Consider the following 16,414-nt stretch of genomic DNA (forward strand, 5'->3'; position numbering starts at 1 on the left):
GTGATTCTCTGGCTATGACTGGATGGATAAGAATGGAACCAGGTGAGCGCAGTCCCACCCAGCTGGATGAAGGAGGAGAGGCGTTGGAGGAGGATGGTGTGGTCAACCGTGTCAAAGGCTGCAGACAGGTTGAGAAGGACGAGAGGGATAGTTTATCATGGTCACATTCACAAAGGATGTTATTTGAGACTTTGATAATGGCCGTTCCAGTACTGTGGCAGGGGCGGAAACCTGATTGGAGGGATTCAAACATGGAGTTGCGGGAAAGATGGGCACGGATTTGGGAGGCGAGAACACGTTCAAGGACTTTGGAGAGGAAAGGGAGGTTAGAGATGGGGCAGTAGTTTGCAAGGACAGAGGGGTCAAGGGTGAGTTTTTTGAGGAGGGGTGTGATGACAGCAGATTTGAAGGGGAGGGGGACAGTACCTGAGGAGAGGAAACCATTAACAATCTCAGCTAACATGGGGTCATGATGTGGATTTCATTTCCACATCGTTCACCTGAGGAAGGAGGTAGCCTCCGAAAGCTTGTGAATTTAAAATAAAATTGCTGGACTATAACTTGGTGTTGTAAAATTGTTTACAACATGGGGTCAGGAAAGGAAGTTGGGTGATCAGCAGTTTTGTGGGAATAGGGTCGAGGGAGCAAGAGGTGGGTCTCATGGTCAAGATGAGCTCGGAGAGGGCATGAGGGGAGATAGGAGAGAAACTAGAGAAAGATGCAAGTTCAGGGCTAGGGCAGTTAACAATGACAAAAAAAACGAACAACAACAACTCACACTTTTATAGTGCCTTTAATACAATAAAATGTCCCTTAGCACTTCACAGAAATTAAAAATATTATGTGGACACCAAGCAGTGGTTTCAAAAGATTTAGGGGTGGTTACTGAAGGTAAGATCAAATGTATGGATTTTAATGAGGCTTGACAAGGAGGGGAGAGGCCATGGAAGGGCTTGTGAACGAGGATGAGAAGCTTGAATCCGTGCATTGGGGGATAGTGAGCTGGAAAAGAATGTGCAGCATGAGGGGGAGGATCCAGTTGTCGTGGTTCACATAGGAACCAACGACATAGGTAGAACTGGGAATGAGTTTCTACTGAGGGAGTTTGAGGCACCAGGGTCCAAATTAAAAAGCTGAACCTCAAAGGTAATAATCTCTGGATTACATAGAAACACAGAAACATAGAAAATAGGAGCAGGAGTAGGCCTTTCGGCCTTTCAAGCCTGCTCCGCCATTCAATATGATCATGGCTGATCCTTTATCTCAATATCATATTCCTGCTCTGTCCCTATGCCCCTTGATGCCTTTTGTGTCTAGAAATCTATCTAGCTCCTTCTTAAATATATTCAATGACTTGGCCTCCACAGCTTTCTGTGGTAGAGAATTCCACAGGTTCACCACCGTCTGAGTGAAGAAATTTCTCCTCATCTCAGTCCTAAATATACTACCCCGTATCCTGAGACAGTGACCCCTCGTTCTGGACCCCCCAGCCGGGTGAAACATCTTCCCTACATCCAGTCTGTCTAGCCCTGTCAGAATTTTATATGTTTCAATGAGATCCCCTCTCATTCTTCTAAATTCGAGTGAAAACAGGCCGAGTCGACCCAATCTCTCCTCATACGACAGTCCTGCCTTCCCAGGAATCAGTCTGGTGAACCTTTTCTGCACTCCCTCTATGGCAAGTATATCCTTTCTTAGGTAAGGAGACCAAAACTGCACAGAATACTCTAGATGTGGTCTCACCAAGGCTCTGTATAACTGAAGTAAGACATCCTTGCTCCTATACTCAAATCCTCTTGCAATGAAGGCCAACATATCATTTGCCTTCCTAACTGCTTGCTGCACCTGCATATTTGCTTTCAGTGACAAGTGTTCAAGGACACCCAGGTCCCTTTGTACATCAACATTCCCCAATCTATCACCATTTAAGTAATACTCTGCCTTTCTGTTTTTCCTTCCAAAGTGGATAACTTTACATTTATCCACGTTATACTGCATCTGCCATGTAGTTGCCCACTCACTCAACTTGTCTAAATCACCTTGAAGCCCCTTTGCATCCTCCAAACTCATGATCCCACCTAGATTACTGCCTGACCCACGCGCAAATTGGCATAAGGACAAACAGATCAGAGAGTTAAATGCATGGTTGAAAAAGTGGTGTGGGAAGCAGAGGTTTCAATTCATGGGGCACTGGCACCAGGACTGGGGAAAGAGGGAGCTGTTCCATTGGGACGGGCTCCACTGGCTGGGACCAATGCCCTGGTGAATCAAATAACTAGGGCGGTTGATAGGACTTTAACCCAATAAGAGGGGGGGTGGGCTCAGGTAAGGGTAAATTTATAAGTCTAAAGAGAAAAGTCAAGGCTGTAGAGCAGAATAGTGATTTGGGTAAAAACAAGCAGAGTGTGTCAGGAAGGGGCAGAGAATTTAACAAAGGTGCATTAGTGACTAAGGTCACATTAGGGAAAAATAGTAAAAAGTAAAATTAAAGGCGCTATACCTGAATGCTCAAAGAATTTGTAACAAAATAGATGAATTAATGCCACAAATAGAGTTAGATGAGTTTGATCTAGTAGCCATTACTGAGACATGGTTGCAGGGTGACCAAGGTTGGGAGCTAAATATTCCAGGGCACTTGACTTGTAGAAAAGATAAGCAAAATGGAAAAGGAGGGGCAGTAGCCTTGATAATAAAAGATGAGATAAAGGCAAAAGTGAGAAAGGATCTTGGCTCAGAAAATCAGGACGTGGAATCAATATGGGTGGAGCTAAGAAATAACAAGGGCAGAAAACATTGATGGGAGTAGTTTATAGGCCCCCTAACAGTAGATATAGTGTTGGACAGAGCATAAATCAGGAAATTAGAGGAGCATGTAACAAGGGTAATCAATAATCATGGGGGACTATAATCTTCATAAAAACTGGGCAAACCAAATTGGCAAAAATAGTTTGGAGGAGAGTTCATGGAATGCATTAGAGACTGTTTTCTAGAACAATATGTCAAGGAACCAACTGGGGAACAGGCTATTTTAGATCTAGTCTTGTGTAATGAGACAGGGTTAATTAGTAATCTTATAGTTAAAGATCCTTTGGGGGCAGACTGATCATAATATGATAGAATTTCATATTGAGTTTGAGAGTGATATAGTTAAGTTCGAAACTTGGGTCTTAAATTTAAACTAATTATGTAGGTATGAGGGGTGAGTTGGCAAAGATAGATTGGGAAATTAGATTAAAGGATATGATGGTAGATATGTGAACATATAAAGAAATAATTCATAATTCTCAACGAATATACATTCCCTTGAGGAGTAAAAATTCCACGGGAAAGTGATCCAACCATGGCTAACTAGAGAAGTTAAGGATAGTATTAGGTTAAAAGAAGAGGCTTACAATGTTGCCAAAACAAGCAGAAAGCCTGAGGATTGGGAGCATTTTAGAAATCAGCAAAGGACAACCAAGATATTGTTAAAGAGGAAGAAAACTGAATATGAGAGTAAACTAGCAAGAAATATAAAAACAGATTGTAAGAGCTTCTACAAGTATGTAAAAAGGAAGAGAGTAGCAAAAGTAAACATGAGTCATCTAGAGGCAGAGACTTGAGAAAGTATAATGGGGAATCAGGAAATGGCAGAGACGTTAAACAAATATTTTGTCTCTGTTTTCACAGTAGAAGACACAAAAAAATACCACAAATAATGGGGAACCAAGGGTCTAATGAGAGTGAAGAACTTAAAGTAATTAAGATTAGTAAAGAAAAAATACTGGGACTAAAAGCTGACAAATCCCCTGAACCTGATGGCCTACATCCTAGGGTTTTAAAAGAGGTGGCTGCGGAGATAGTGGATGCATTGGTTTTGATTTTCCAGAATTCCATAGATTCTAGAACGGTCCCCTTTGATTGAAAGGTAGCAAATGTAAACCTGCTATTCAAGAAAGGAGGGATGGAGAAAACAGGGAACTATAGGCCAGTTAGCCTGACAGCAATAGTAGGGAAAATGCTAGAATCTATTATTAAGGACATAGTAACAGGGCACTTAGAAAATCATAATATGATTAGGCAGAGTCAACACGGTTTTATGAAAGGGTAATCATGTTTGACAAATTTATTAGAGTTTTTTGAGGCTGTAGTTAGCAGGGTAGTTAAGGGGGAACCAATAAATGTAGTATACTTGGATTTTCAAAAGGCATTCAATAAGGTGCCACAGAGAGGTTGTTACACAAGATTAGGGCTCATGGGATTGGGGGTAATATATTAGCACGGATTGAGGATTGGTTAACGGGTAGAAAATAGAGAGTAGAAATAAACGGGTCAGTTTCTGGCTGGCAGGTTGTAACTAGTGGGGTGCCGCAAGGATCAGTGCTTGGGCCTCAGTTGTTTACAACATATATCAATGACTTAGATGAGGGGACAAAGTGTAATGTATCCAAGTTTGCTGATGATACAAAGCTCGGTGGGAAAGTAAGCTGTGAGGAGGATGCAAAGAGGCTGCAAAGGGATATAGACAGGTTAAGTGAGTGGGTGAGAAGATGGCAAATGGAGTATAATGTGGGGAAATGTGAAATTATCCACTTTGGTAGGAACAATAGAAAAGCAGAATATTTTTTAACATGTGAGAGACTAAGAAATGTTGGTATTCAGAGGGATTTGGGTGTCCTTGTACACGAATCACAGAAAGTTAACATGCAGGTACAGCAAGCAATTAGGAAGGCAAATGGTATGTTGGCCAATATTGCAAAAGGATTAGAGTATAAGAGTAAGGAGATCTTGCTGCAATTATATAGGGCTCTGGTGAGACCACACCTGGAGTACTGTGTACAGTTTTGGTTTCCTTACCTAAGGACAGATATACTTGCTTTACAGGGGGTGCAATGAAGGTTTACTAGATTGATTTCTGGGATGAGAGTGTTGTCCTATGAGGAGAGATTGAGTAAAATGAGCCTATATTCTCGAGTTTAGAATAATGAGTGGTGATCTCATTGAAACGTATAAAATTCTTTGAGGGCTTGACAGGGTAGATGCAGAGAGGCTGTTTCCCCTGGCGGGAGAGTCTAGAACTAGGATAAGAGGTGAGTCATTTAGGACCGAGATGAGGAAAAATTTCTTCACTCAGAGGGTTGAATCCTTGGAATTTTCTACCCCAGAAGGTGGTGGATGCGCAGTCGTTGAGTACATTCAAGATTGAGATCAATAGATTTTTGGATACTAAGGGAATCAAGGGATATGGGATAGGACAGGAAAGTGGAGCTGAGGGAGAAAATCAGCCATAATTTAATTGAATGCGGAACTGGCATGAGGTTCCATATGGCCTACTCTTGGCCCTATTTCTTACGTTCTTATGTTCTTACATTGGCAACAGTCCAAGATGGCGAATTGATTAAGCTGGAGCTTAGAAAGACAGGACAGGTCCATTTTCATGACATGAAAATTGATCGCCTTTGATGTCAGTTTTCAGGAGATACAACTTATTTTAACATTCCTAACAAAAGGTCCAGTCAAACTGGGTCAAAATTGCTGCAAAAATGAACACAATCACACAGGTGAAGAAGACCAAAAATGAAAAGTGTTCTGTGCAGTTCAGCAATGTATGTGGAAATGCAAAGGATAAGTCTGTTGCTCAAAAATGTCAGAGGAACGGAAAGTTTGGAGGGGCTGTTGTAGGGCTGGAGGAGATTACAGAGACACTGAGAGGTAAGGCCACGAATGGATTTGAACATGAGGATGAGAATTTTAAGTGTGAGGCACTGGGGGACCGGGAGCCAATGTAGGTCAGTGAGCACAGGGGTGATGGGTGATTGGGACATGGGGCAAAGATAAAAAGCCAAGGACGAGAAAAGGATATTCGGAATATTGAAGCTTATCTGTCCAGGAAGCCATCTCTCTCAGCTTACATCTAATCGTGTTTTGAATGCTCCTGAAGTCTGTGGCCTCGAAATTGGTCTGCACTTTGCCCGTTTGTCGGGTGCTGTTTGGACCTCAATATGGTGGTGTGTACATTTCTAGTCGGAAGTGGGCCGTCCGCCATATTGGGAAAGGACAAACAAGATGTGTCCTTTACCCACGCCTGAAGCAGGAGTTAAGCCCTTTTCATATGCAAATAAGAGGCATAATGCCTGTTTGAGGCCCCCTTCTTATACAACATAAGAACATATTATGCCCCATTTTCCTCCATATCCACTTCATGGGGAGCAGGACTGAGTGTGGGACAGGACAGTGGAGGAGTGGAGTCTCGGATAAGTCACAATTTGTGAGGGGTGGAACTTGAGAGGCTGGCACGGAAAGCATGGATCATTTTATTCTTAAAGTAACAAAGACGGGGGGGAGGGGGGGAAGTATGTGGAATTTAACCTAACCCGCCCAGCGGGAAATGTTCGGGATTGGATTAAAGTCAACGGAAAGTAAAATTGAGAGGGGTGTAATATGGGCAGCCAATCCAATCCCATTAGTTTCCTGCCGGCCGTGTTGGGTTAAAATTACCTTTCAGTGGCAGTAGGTGTGCAATATGGATGGAGGAGGGCAATTTTGCAGAGTAGAAATAGGTGTTCTTGGCGGGAGTTTGGGTGTTGGATTTCAAACTCAGTTGAGCAGATATACACCATCCCAGCTAAGGTCAGCTAACTCAGCACAGACTGAGGATGGTGCCTAGAACCTTCTTGTTCTAGATCGCTCAGTTTCACCACGGGCAGCACCATTAGCAATTGAGTTATAAGGAAGTATTTTTCTAAACAGAATAATTCTTTCTTTAATACTTTTAATCTTACTTGTCCACTTTGTATTGATTAAATAAAATAGTCTGGGCCACTGAACTCAAAAGAAATAGTTTTATCCTCCTACTTAAAAATAAATATACTACCAATTATAAGCAATGATATAAGACACACATAGTTTTGCCTAAACAATACAACCTCAACAGCTGTGCCAGGAGGCAATTAGTCTTCCTCTTATCAGCACCCACGTCACGGATTGTCTTGAGAATTCTAACTAACTGGAGTCTCAGCCTTTCCTTATATTGGGTTTTTGTGAATGTCTTACACAATCCCCACCCCATCTTGATCCTATTTAGTGCACTTCCACAACACCATCATTCTTTTACAGAGATGCTGCTCCCAATCCAATGCTGCTTCCATGACCTCACCTATGCATACAACCCACGAGGCCATTTCATCACAAGACGTTTCAGACCTTGAAGCTGATAACACACCAGACAGCCAGCTGCTCTGTGGCAGCTTTCAAACTGCTGTCCTATCAGTTTCCAGTTTAAATCAACCCCATGATCCTCTGCCGCCCTCAGTTAGCCTATTTCCCAAAGCATGCTGGATAATGATACTGGATTACTTTCTCAAACTTTGTTCATGTTAAAGATTCTGATTGATCAAAGTAAATTAACTCACCTTTGTCTGACCGATTTTGCAAATGTCAGAGTTAAAAGTAATGCTGACGGGATGGTTATTCCCAGGCTTAGCTGCAGTGGAAGAGCAATGCCGTAATAGTCTAAAATTGCCAACAATGAAGAAATCAATTAAAAATACAAAACATTTCTCATGCTCCATGAAATATCATTACTGCATTAAAAAAAATGTAAGTAGAATAAAAAAATCAAATATCACAAGATTCATTTCAATACTATTAAAGAGACTCAAAGGCAAAAACAGAAAATGTTGGATGCACAGCAGGTCAGTCAGCATTTAAAAGATGCTGACTGACCTGCAATTTTAAAATAAAATTGCTGGACTATAACTTGGTGTTGTAAAATTGTTTACAATTGTCAACCCCAGTCCATCACCGGCATCTCCACAGCATTTAAAAGAGGAAGACAGGTTAACATATTGAATGAAAGTCTTCAACATGACCACAACCAAAACCTTATTTTACTTTTCTCTTTTGGATGTTGATCGACCCATTGTGCATTTCCAGTACTGTTTGTATTTATTTTTGATCTTTTCTTTTAATCTCTGATAACTGTTAGAATTTCAGCCTGCTAGCTTGAATTTTATCCTCAGTAATACAATTCAAAACTTTGGGTTAGGGAGGGGACTGCAGTCTTGTGAACTGATGGCAACTCATTTTGTGGTGGGCAAATGCAGATGAGACAGTAATGATATGATGAACTCATATGCCCTATTTTCCTCCATTTCCACCTCATTTACGCTGGATCACAAACATTCAAAAGTGGCATCCAGAGTTCTTAGGCACTACTTTGAAGGTTAAAGTAAGTTTAAAGGGGCTAGCTTGTACATATTTAGGTACTGTAAAAACATTGGGCCAGAAATCGCACAGAGCAGCGAGGCAATGCTCACTGCAGCTCCTGCAAATTTAATTAATGAAAATACTTACTGCGGGGTCTGTGGCGTTGAATTGCACGCGGCTGGAAACGTCAGTGAGGAGAAGACACACCCACAAAATCTGTCAGGAAGGGGAGTCACGCCCACAGATTCAGGCTGCACTGCTCAAGCAGGCAAGCAGACTTCATTCATTTAAAGTTAGTATTCAGGATGTCATTGTAAATAAAACATTAATTTTTTTTACAAAAAGCCAAAGAAATAATTGAATTAAATTAAAGAAGGGAAAAGTAAAAAAAATATTTTTTAATTTTTAAATTAAATAGGAGATTCCACAGTTTTAAAAGTTAATTTTTTATTATTTAGCAGTCATTAAGACTAACTGCACTTTTAAAATTTAGTTGAGACCTGGTATTTTTAAGTGTACCTGTTTGATGGCGTAATTAGTTACTTTCCAGCTGGGCAGATAAGCAAGTTCGTACTTTTTCAATGATTTCTATGATCGCAGTGTGCGATGTCCCTTTAATGTGCTGGTTGTTGGAGGCCAATCCTCTCAGCCACAGGACATTGCTGCAGGAGTTCCTCAGGGCAGTGTCCTTGGCCCAACCATCTTCAGCTGCTTCATCAATGCTGTTAGGTAGGGAATTCCAGGATTTTGACCCAGCGACGATGAAGGGACGGCGATATATTTCCAAGTCGGGATGGTGTGTGACTTGGAGGGAAACGTGCAGGTGCTGTTGTTCCCATGTGCTTGCTGCTCTTGTCCTTCTAGGTGGTAGAGGTCGCGGGTTTGGGAGGTGCTGTCGAAGAGCCTTGGCGAGTTGCTGCAGTGCATCCTGTGGATGGTACACACTGCAGCCACTTCGCCGGTGGTGAAGGGAGTGAATGTTTAGGGTGGTGGATGGGGTGCCAATCAAGCGGGTTGCTTTGTCCTGGATGGTGTCGAGCTTCTTGAGTGTTGTTGGAGCTGCACTCATCCAGGCAAGTGGAGACTATTCCATCACACTCCTGACTTGTGCCTTGTAGATGGTGGAAAGGCTTTGGGGAGTCAGGAGGTGAGTCACTCGCCGCAGAATACCCAGCCTCTGACCTGCTCTTGCAGCCACAGTATTTATATGGCTGGTCCAGTTAATTTTCTGGTCAATGGTGACCCCCAGGATGTTGATGGTGGGGGATTCGGTGATGCTAATGTCGTTGAATGTCAGGGGGAGGTGGTTAGACTCTCTCTTGTTGGAGGTGGTCATTGCCTGGCACTTGTCTGGTGCGAATGTTACTTGCCACTTATCAGTCCAAGTCTGGATGTTGTCCAGGTCTTGCTGCATGTGGGCACGGACTGCTTCATTATCTGAGGGGTTGCGAATGGAACTGAACACTGCAATCATCAGTGAATATCCCCACTTCTGACCTTATGATGGAGGGAAAGTCATTGATGAAGCAGCTGAAGATGGTTGGGCCTAGGACACTGCCCTGAGGAACTCCTGCAGCAATGTCCTGGGGCTGAGATGATTGGCCTCCAACAACCACTACCATCTTCCTTTGTGCTAGGTATGACTCCAGCCACTGGAGACTTTTCCCCCTGATTCCCATTGACTTCAATTTTACCAGGGCTCCTTGGTCTTCTACACTCCTCATTGAACCAGGGTTGATCCCCTGGCTTGTTGATAATGGTAGAGTGAGGGATACGCCGGGCCATGAGGTTACAGATTGTGCTGGAATACAATTCTGCTGCTGCTGATGGCCCATAGCGCCTCTTGGATGCCCAGTTCTGAGCTGCTCGATCTGTTCTGAATCTATCCCATTTAGCATGGTGGTAGTGCCACACAACATTTTGGATGGTGTCCTCTGTGTGAAGACGGGGCTTTGTCTCCACAAGGACTGTGCGTTGGTCACTCCTACCAATACTGTCATGGACCAGATGCATTTGCGACAGGTAGATTGGTGAGGACGAGGTCAAGAAGGTTTTTCCCTCGTGTTCGTTCACTCACCACCTGCCGCAGGCCCAGTCTGGCAGCTATGTCCTTCAGGGTTCGGCCAGCTCGGTCGGTAATGGTGCTACCGAGCCACTCTTAGTGATGGACATTGAAGTCCCCCACCCAGAGTATATTCTGTGCCCTTGCTACCCTCAGTGCTTCCTCCAAGTGGTGCTCAACGTGGAGGAGGACTGATTCATCAGCCGAGGCATATGAGGAATATCTGTTCACCATTAACCTGCTTGCCAATACTCAATTCAGGTTATGCCAGAACAATTTGGCTCCTGATCTTGTCAAAACCTTAATCCAAAGATGGACACAAGATCTGAATGCCAGAAAAAAGGTAGGAGTAGATACCCTTGAAAACAGATGAGTGCAGCCACAACAACACTAAAGAAGGTCAACACCTTCCAAGAATAAGCAATCTGCTTGATTAGTATCCCAGCTATTGAGCTCAATATTAACTCCCTTCATCACTGGTGCACTGTGGCTGCAGTATGTACTATGTACAGGGGATACAACAGCAACTTGCCGAGCTTACTTTGATAGCATCTCCCAGGCCTGCAACCTCTACCACCGAGAAGGACAAGAACAGCAACATCATGGGAACACCATTGCCTTCAAGTTCCCCTTTGAATCACACACCATCCTGACTTGGACTTCTACCGGCATTACTACAATGACTGTAGCGATTCAAGGAGAAGGTCCACCTCTTTTTTCTGAGGGTAACTAGAGATGGGAATAAATGCGACCTTACCAGGCGTGCCCACATCCCAAGAGCAAATAAAAAAACATTGCTTGCCTCTGTCCCTACTTTACCCCTGCTGCCACTGAAACCCTTTTTCATCGCTGTCACCTCTAGACTTGACGCCGCTAATGCCTGCCAACCTCCACTCCAAATCATTCAAAACTCCACATCCTGTCCCACACTAAGACCTGCTTGCCCATCACTCCAATCCTCGCTGAACTTGTTCTTCTGGAAGGGGACTTAGCACCTCCCATGGGCCAGCGAGCTTCTGTCAGCGTTTCCAGGGTCAACAGCGGGGCCGCCGCAGATGCAACCCCAAACCTCTGAATGCCTGCCCGTGGAGGCCCCTTCCGCGACCCTGCAAACTTCAGCAGGTCAGTAATGGAGTTCCAAGGCGGGTACAATCCCGATGTAACTGCTAGGATCGCTTGTCTGTTATTGGCAGCATATCAAAAACGGAAACCAAATATTAAAGACTTTCTTCTGTTCAACCGTAGGAAGCACATAACATTTTCAAACTAAACTATGTTCATTGCAATAAAACACAGATCTGGATGTGGTTGAGGAGGATAGCGATCACCTGCCTCTGTGAGACCCATCAACCGGCTGCAACTGGCGACTGATCCATAGGCATTAGTACAAAGAGGCAGGGGCCTGGATTTTGACTTGGAGCTGGGAAGAGTGCGGGGGGGGGGGGAGCGGAGTTTATCAGATCCCAAAACTGGAAGTGAAGTTGGTGGGTTGGAATCTGCAATCACAACTCAACTGCATGATAAAAATTTTACTTCCGGGTTCCTCGCCCATGCAGCCAGCCAGATTGACAGGCTGGCTGCGTGTTGGGTGGGAGAGCAGCCGGGGAGTGATCAGAGTCCTTTGTGTTTGCAGGAGGTTGGGAAGAGATTGGGGTCTTTGGGGGTTGGATGGGGGGGCGATCGCGGGGTGGGGAAGTTGAGTAGTCGACAATTGGGGGGAGGGGTGTCGCGGACATCGGGGGAGGGGGGTCTTGGCCACGGGGGCATCGGCTGATGGCGGAGGCATCGGCTGATCGCGGGGTCCGATCGTGGCTGGTAGGCTTGTTGGGCCTGCAGGAAACACTCCTGCTCCTCCTGGCCCACAATAAAGGCACTTACCTCATGATCCAGCCCTTCTCACTTCTTTTCCACTGGCGAGATTCATGAGCCCCAGGAAACCCGCGCTGGAGGCGTTAGATTTAAAGTTAGGTCAAATTAAAAACAGCTACTCGACATCTGCTAACTATGGTAATTGCCCCGCTAACGACCCACCCACCGGCACTAATTGGGGACGCAACCTCAGCTGGTACATGGCGCGGACGCATCCAAACGCAACCACATTAAACCCGGAAGTGGGCGCGTTGGAGCCGGGTTGCGATCCCGATCAAAAGAACAGCGATTTTCCCCTCCCACCCGTTCTTGGGGGTTAAAACTCCCCCCAGGGAATCCAGGAGACAGGGTGTTCAAACAGGAATGGAGTGAATTTTTTAAAATCCCTGTAGCACTTGGCCAGTAGGGCTAGGTTTTTAGACATGTTGAAAGGATGTGAAGTGTTGCATTTTTTGATCTATTTGGGTGCATGACAGAAGGTGTGATATTGTGTGCTACTGTCCTGAAATCAATCTCATCAGAGATAAAACATCTTTTGTTAGCAGTGTCTTATTTTTGTGTATTTTTAAAAATTAGTTACTGGATCATTTGATATTATTTAGTTATGAAAATATTAGGTCATTCAGTGCAAAAACATTTTGTTGAAAAAAATGGATCATAACAACATCAGAAATAGGAACAGGAGAAGGCCAAACGGCCCCTCGTGCCTGCTCCGCATTCAATAAGATCATCGCTGTCAGTCTTGAATATACTCAGCAACTGAGCATCCACAGCCCTCTGGGGTGGAGAATCCCAAGGATTCATAACCCTCTGAGTGAAGAAATTTTTCCTCATCTCCTTCATAAATGGCCGACCCCTTATCTTGAGACTATTACCTCTAGTTCTAGACTCTCCAGCCAGGTGAACAGCCTCTCAACATCTACCCTATCAAGCCCTCTAAGAATGTTATATGTTTCAGTGAGATTAACTCTCATTCTTCTAAACTCCAGAGAATATAGGCCCATTCTACTCAATCTCTTCTCAAAGGACAGCCCTCTCATCCCAGGAATCAATCTAGTGAACCTTTGTTGCACCCCCTCTAAGGCAAGTATATCCTTCCTTAGGTAAGGAAACCAAAACTGTACACAGTACTCCAGGTGTGGCCTTATTTACTTATTTAGAAAGCCCTATTTACTTGCAGCAAGACCTCCTTACTCTTATACTCCAACCCCCTTGCAGTAAAGGCTAACATACCATTTGCCTTCCTAATTTCTTGCTGTACCTGCATGTTAACTTTCGGTGATTCGTGTACAAGGACACCCAAATCCCTCTGAATACCAACATTTCATAGTCTCTCACCTTTAAAAAATATTCTGATTTCCTATCCTTCATATCAAGGTGGATAATTTGAGGTTTCCTCACATTATATCCCATCTGCCACCTTCTCGCCCACTCACTTAACCTGTCTATATCCCTTTGCAGCCTCTTTGCATCCTCCTCACAGCTTACTTTCCCACCTAGCTTTGTATTGTCAGCAAACTTGAATACATTTCATTCGGCCACCTCATCTAAGTCATTGATATGTATTGTAAACAGCTGAGGCCCAAGCACTGATCCTTATGGCACCCCACTAGTTACAGCCTGCCAACCCAAAAATGACCCGTTTATTTCTATGCCAAATCAAAAGCAAAACTCTGCAGATGCTGGAAATCTGAAATAAAAACAGAAAATGCTGGAAAAGCTCAGCAAGTGAGGCAGCATCTGTGGAGAAAGAAAAAGAGTTAACGTTTCAGGTCGAAGGCCTTTTGTCAGACTTGAAATGTTAACTGTTTCTTTCTCCACAGATGCTGCCTCACTTGCTGAGCTTTTCCAGCATTTTCTGTTTTTATTTTGTTTATTCCTACCCTGTTTTCTGTCCTTTAACGAACTCTCAATCCACGCTAATATATTACCCTCAATCCCATAAGCCCTAATCTTGTGTAACAACCTCTTGTGTGGCACCATATCGAATGTCTTTTGAAAATCCAAATATATTACATCCATTGGTTCGCTCATATCTACCCTGCTAGTTACACTCTCAAAAAACGTTAATAGATTTGTTAAACACTATTTCCCTTTCGTAAAACCATGTTGACTCTGCCTAATAATCTTATGATTTTCTAAGTGCCCTGTTACTACGTCCTTAATAGATTCTAGCCTTTTCCATATTACTGATGTCAGGCTAACTGGCCCATAGTTCCTTGTTTTCTCTCTCCCTGCTTTCTTGAATAGCAGGGTTACATTTGCTACCTTCCAATCTATGGGGACCATTCTAGAATCTAGGGAATTCTAGAAGATCAAAACCAATGGATCCACTATCTCTGCAGCCACCTCTTTTGAAACCCCAGGATGTAGGCCATCAGGTCCAGGGGATTTGTCAGTTTTTAGTCCCATTAATTTTTCCAGTACTTTTTCTTTACTAATCTTAATTACTTTAAGTCCCTCACTCTTATTAGACCCTTGGTTCCACATTATTTCCGTTAAGTTTTTTGTGTCTTCTACCGTGAAGACCGATACACAATATTTGTTTAATATCTCTGCCATTTCCTTATTCCCCATTATAATTTCTCCTGTCTCTGCCTCTAAGGGACCCATGTTTACTTTCGCTAATCCCTAAGCTTCTCTTACCTTCTACTCACAATGACTTCTGAAGCAGCTTCAAATGCAAATTGAGGTGTTAACGAAAAGTCCCTGCACGCATTTGCTTTTGACTCCTCACAAACTGTGATCTCATTTGACCATCGGACCATCACATTACAGCCAGCTCTTCCTCACCCAATGTACATGTTCCAGCAAAGCTCACTGGGTACCCTTCACGAGCATGAATTGTGGCTCACCTTCTAGGTTTATGTAGCTCAGTTCTGCACCAGGCAGTGTATTAACCAAATGAGCTATTGGAGGAGCTAGCAGAATAAACACTTCACTTTATTTGATTTATACATTATATACATAATGAGTTACTTACTTAGTTTGATGGGTGTCTCTGCTCCCTTTTCCCCTTCTCCTGCAGCTGTTGTGGCAGTCATGTGCACAGTGTAAACAGTGTCGTATTTAAGCCTCAACCAGCAAGTTCTCACTGTGGCATCAGTGACATAATCTAACAAAGTAAAGATAAATATTTTTATTGTAGTATGTGGCACAATTTGATTGGTGCAAAATGCAATTCTATGTTAGTTTTTTCAATTATCCCTTCAGCCTCCTCTGTTCTAAAGAAAATAGCCCTAGCCTATCCAATCTTTCCTCATAGCTAAAATTCTCCAGTCTTGGCAACATCCTCTGTACCCTCTCTAGTGCAATCACATCCTTCCTGTAATGTGGTGAGCAGAACTGTACGCAGTACTCAAGCTGTGGCTTAACTAGTGTTATATACAATTCTAGCATAACCTTCCTGCTCTTATATTCTATGCCTCAGCTAATAAAGGAAAGTATCCCATATGCCTTCTAACCCACTTTATCTAACTGTCCTGCTACCTTCCGGGATCTGTGGACATGCACTCCAAGGTCCCTCTCTTCCTCTACACCTTTCAGTATCCTCACATTTATTGTGTATTCCCTTGCCTTGTTTGCTCTCCCCAAATGCATTACCTCACACTTCTCCGGATTGAACTCCATTTACCACTTTTCTGCCCATCTGGCCAGTCCATTGATATCTTCCTGCAGTCTACAGCTTTCCTCCTCACCATCAACCACACAGCCAATTTTTGTATCATCTGCAAACTTCTTAATCATGTCCCCTACATTTAAGTCCAAATCATTAATTTTTACCACAAAAAGCCAGAGACCTAGTACCGAGCCCTGTGGAACCCCACTGGAAACAGCCTTCCAGTCACAAAAATACCCATCGACCATTACCCTTTGCTTCCAGCCACTGGGCCGATTTTGGATCCAACTTGCCACTTTCCCTTGGATCCCATGGGCTTGTACTTTTTTTGGCCAGTCTGCCATGTGGAATCTTGTCAAAAGCCTTGCTAAAATCCATATAGACTACATCAAATGCATTACCCTCATCGGCCCTCCTTGTTACCTCCTCAAAAAATTCAATCCTTTGACTTCAGTTTTTAGAAAATACAACTTATTTTAACATTCCTAACAAAAGGTCCAGTCAAACTGGGTCAAAATTGCTGCAAAAATGAACACAATTACACAGGTGAAGAAGACCAAAAATGAAAAGTGTTCTGTGCAGTTCAGCAATGTATGTGGAAATGCAAAGGATAAGTCTGTTGCTCAAAAATGTCAGAGGAACGGAAAGTTTGGAGGGGTGTTGAAGGGCTGGAGGAG

At 43.5% G+C, this 16,414-nt stretch overlaps 1 protein-coding gene across 2 annotated transcripts in view; it reads right to left on the minus strand.

Moving 5' to 3' along the window:
* Positions 1-16,414, minus strand: part of LOC137325358 (interleukin-12 receptor subunit beta-2-like) — a 153,717-nt gene that overhangs the window by 13,015 nt on the left and 124,288 nt on the right. For both annotated transcript variants that reach the window (XM_067990360.1, XM_067990359.1), the window contains exons 13-14: positions 15,102-15,233; positions 7,392-7,491 (exon numbers count right to left, since the gene is read on the minus strand). In XM_067990360.1, the coding sequence (XP_067846461.1) occupies positions 7,392-7,491; positions 15,102-15,233 (232 nt within the window). The remainder of the gene's footprint in view (positions 1-7,391; positions 7,492-15,101; positions 15,234-16,414) is intronic.

The sequence above is a fragment of the Heptranchias perlo genome, chromosome 9 (assembly GCF_035084215.1).
Source record: "Heptranchias perlo isolate sHepPer1 chromosome 9, sHepPer1.hap1, whole genome shotgun sequence".
Classification (NCBI taxonomy): domain Eukaryota; kingdom Metazoa; phylum Chordata; class Chondrichthyes; order Hexanchiformes; family Hexanchidae; genus Heptranchias; species Heptranchias perlo.